Source organism: Alligator sinensis, unplaced genomic scaffold (assembly GCF_000455745.1).
Source record: "Alligator sinensis unplaced genomic scaffold, ASM45574v1 scaffold606_1, whole genome shotgun sequence".
NCBI lineage: Eukaryota > Metazoa > Chordata > Crocodylia > Alligatoridae > Alligator > Alligator sinensis.
The window spans coordinates 626,429-630,407 of NW_005842472.1; the positions used below are offsets into that span (position 1 = coordinate 626,429).

A 3,979-nucleotide genomic window follows, 5' to 3' on the forward strand; every position below is an offset into this window, starting at 1 on the left:
GTCCCTGTCTTTTTCCTTCACTGCCACCATCATTTATATCCAAATGCTCCAATTTCTCTTAGCAGGACCCTCTCCAGTTTTTCAGAAGTTAGTAGCACAGGGATGGGGTAGCACTTCCAGGGCAGAGTTTGGGATTGGTTGCCATTGTGTTAGGTAGTTTATTTTCAGGCAATGAAAGAACAGTCTTTGTCACTAAGAGTTTGAGCCAGGCACTTGAAACCACAGGAAGTAGAAACACAAGAGGGAGGAGATGACCAGAGTATCAAGAACCACTTAATATTATAAAAGCCTCATTCTCTGTCCCTAATGCTTTATTCATACTCTGATTGGCTTATGGAAACAACCAGTCAGAGTGCAAATACAGCGTTTGGACAGGAGGTGGCGTCACGGTGGAATGTTGCCATGATGGTGGGGACACAGTGGCAATGGAGAGGACAGAATGCGGGGAGTGAGGCCAGCGAGGCACCTCCTTTCTTCTTGGAGGTGGCAGTGGCGCGGGGGAGGGCGGGGGGTTGGGACACCACAGGGCAGTGGAGTGAGGCCAGCAGTGCCTCTGTCATGTGCTGCTCCCTCCCAATGCAGGGAGAGGGAAGGAGCAGCCTGAGGTGGTGGGGGGGGAGAAGCCAGCCTGCCATGGCAGTAGGGGGTGGAAAGCAGCACACCCAGGCCGATGCTGGTGGGGTGAGGGCATGGGAGGAGTGGGCCCAACCCTGAAATGGTGGCAGGGAGACTGGGTGGTGTGCTCTGGGCCTGCTCTGGCCCTGAAACAGCAGTGAGGAAGGTAGGGGGGTGGGCCCAGTGCTGGCACAACAATGGTGGGGGGCACACTGGGCCCAGCCTGGCCCCAAAACAGAGGGTATGGTGGGGGTGCACATTGGGCCCAACCCGGCCTGGAAACGACAGTGGGGAGGTGGGGGAGGGGAGGGAAGCGGTGGGCCCAGCCCCGCAACAGTGGCGGGGGGGGTGGAAAGGCCAGGCCTGGCCCCATGGTAGAGTGGAGGAAAGGGGGAATGGACCTGGCCCTGAAGGTGGGTGGGGGTAGTGAGACACAGGCCTCTGTCCCTGCCCGCACCACCCACTCATCATTCTTGACAGGCAATTAGCCAGTTGAAACTATATAAGTACAATGATTTGCAGTTTTTGTTCCAAGCTGGTTCAGGTATTAGTGGGTACTGTGTCTCAGGTAAATTCAAGGTTTGAACCAACTTGGACACTTGTAAGAGGCAAGGATTTCTGTGGGTGATTGGCCCAGTTTCATGGTTGAGATAGACGTAGACAAGTTTTCAAATGCTATACATTCTCCTTGTACACTTGTAGCATTTTACAAGGCATGGGGAGCTGCTGCATAGGACTGTGCTGTAGCTCTTGCACTATAACTATTACTGTGTATGAGACTGTAGTGATTCAACTTCAACATGAACATTACTTCATCTAGGGTCCAATTTGGGGCAATTTAGTTCACTTCCATTGTTGCAGGATTATGTGCACAAGGTGAGGCTCACAGGTTGCATTGAGCCCACAGAGCCACATCATCCAGTCTCTGGTGCTGCCTCTGGGTCCCAAGTGGACCCATGTGTTGGCACTGGATTTAGGACCCAGCCCTTATACCTTTGTTCCGGGCAAGCACAACCCTCAGACTGATCACAACCTTTCCATTTGATAATAGGCAAATTTATTGATACACAGTGATAACAACCCCTCCCCCTCCCAAAACCCCCCCCACAAAACACAAAACAATACAAACAAACAAACAATTCTATATCTACAAATCCTAGAGGTGTCATCAGAGTCAAAGTACATCTGGTCAGGATGCAGGCTCCACTGTGAGGCTTTTTCTCTTAGGTGTCAGTAGGCTGGAGGTGGGATGCTGAGGCCCACAGCCCCCCCTCCAGTGGGGTGTATGAGATGGGCTGCTGGTATGCCCTCAGTCCATGGTGGCCTCAGGGACCCTTCCCGTGGGATGAGGATGGGACCCCTCTCAGGGAGGAGAAGGAGGAGGAACCCAGGTGGGACAGGGAGGGACAGAAAGGACAGACAGGGAGGGACCCTTTTGTTACTCTCAAGTCTCTGCCTTTGTATTCTCCTTCCCTTCCGACTCCTGATGACTTTTCATCTGTGGCTATCTCTGGTTGGTTGTCTCTGTGGTCACACATCCATATAGCTTTCTGGGCCTTCTCCTAATTTGGTCTGTTCCCCCAAAACTGGGACTCATCCCCCCCTGCTCTGAGGCCTTGTAGCTGGTGCCACTTATCCCATGTTATGGGCAGTATTGTACATAGTCCCTTGGATCCCAGACTTTGTGTCCTTGTTGACCTTGTTGTGTTAGACAGTATAGTATATGCCCCTTCAATTCTCAGGCCATGTCCATCCATTGGCTTTGTTGTGTTAGACAACCTGTTTACCTCCAGGGCTATATGAAACTGTGTGTGTGAAACCCAGATACTTAAATCAATTAATTCCTGCTACACATCTTGAACCCTTTATATATATATATATATCTATACCTATAAGCCAATTCCCCCCCAAAAACAGACCTTTAAATGCTATTTCAAAGCCAACACCATGCACCACGCAGTGTGTGATGGAGCACCTAACATACAGGCCTCAGGGAGGTTAAGAGGAGGTTAGGTTGAGTTAAAAATGTCCACCTGATCAAAAGTAAGTTGGGATGGGGAGGTGCAGGAGACTGAGGGAAAAGCAGGTTCAAAGAAGGTCAGGTAGGGTTCATGGGGGGGGATCAGGGAATTAGGGGGGAAAGCAAGGTCTGTGAGGGGGTTAAGGGGCAGATGGGGTCCACAGGGAGGATTAGGGTATCTGGGCGGGGTTTAACAGGATCGGGGGAGCTTGAGGGGACAGGGGGCTCTCTTTCCCCACTCCTCAGTACCAGGGGCTATTTTTAGCCCCAATGCCCAGATAAACAGTCCTGTTCCCCGCCCCCCCCGCCTGTGAACCAACTTGCCTTGATTCCCACCCACCTCTTCCCCTACCCCAACTCGTACAGCTCCTGGAACTGGCAAATGCTGGTAAAACAAGCCTAACCAATCTAAGTTGATTCGTATCTCAGAGGTAGGGTTAACTTAGATCAGGTCGGCCTTTTTTAGACCCATCTAACTGTCCTGAACTTCTATACAGTTTGCATTTAGATCAACCTAACTAGTATAAGGTCCACACCTGGGTGAACTAAGTTAGATTGGATGGCCATTTTTAATGTGCTCTAACCTCCATATTTGGGGAAGGGGGGGAAGAGAGAGAGAAAATATATTGAACTAATAAAGTTTGTTCAAAAAGAAGCAATAGAAGTATATTCCTTTTGTTTTGCTCTTTTAAAATCATTTTGGTGTCCTGCTTTTGGATACAAACAACACAGCATTTTCTTTAGACTATCCTAATGGGAGGGAAATACCAGTACTTTTGGTGCTGTTCAGTATTCATCCTGCATTTTTTATGGTACTTCTTGACAAATGTTGACAAATTTTTAAATAACTTGAACAGAAATATAATTTCTTTCCTTAAACAGTGAAAACTACCTAGTAAGATGGGGAAGTAGAGGTTTTCCAAAGGAAATTGATATGCTCAACAACCTGAAAGTGGTGTTCACTGTAAGTAAACCTTTTCCATAGCTTAATTTATCTGTTTTGCTTGGTTTTTGTGCTTGCAGTCATTGCCAGTACTTTTTAGCAGTGACGAAGGGTAAAAAACCATGTTGAATAAGCTTAGAAAGAAAATTTAAAGTTTTAAGTAAATAAATTCCAGAGAAGAGCATGTGCAAAAATCTGTTTGGTCCAAAATCAGTTCCTGTTAGGTTGTTTGATTAACCTGTCTTATTTTAAAATGAATTTTCCTTTAGGTCTAACTCATGTAATGTCTTCTGTTTCATAATATTTTCTTATATTTTAAAAGTAATAACTTTGAGGTGGGGGCAGAACGGGGAGAGAGGACATGTCAGTGTGTGCTCCGCTACTGATTAGACTAGGGAAAG

At 47.8% G+C, this 3,979-nt stretch overlaps 1 protein-coding gene across 1 annotated transcript in view; it reads left to right on the forward strand.

Moving 5' to 3' along the window:
- Nucleotides 1-3,979, forward strand: part of DOCK2 (dedicator of cytokinesis 2) — a 514,326-nt gene that overhangs the window by 35,052 nt on the left and 475,295 nt on the right. The window contains exon 9 of the mRNA XM_025212572.1: nt 3,518-3,599. Coding sequence (XP_025068357.1) covers nt 3,518-3,599 — 82 coding nt within the window. The remainder of the gene's footprint in view (nt 1-3,517; nt 3,600-3,979) is intronic.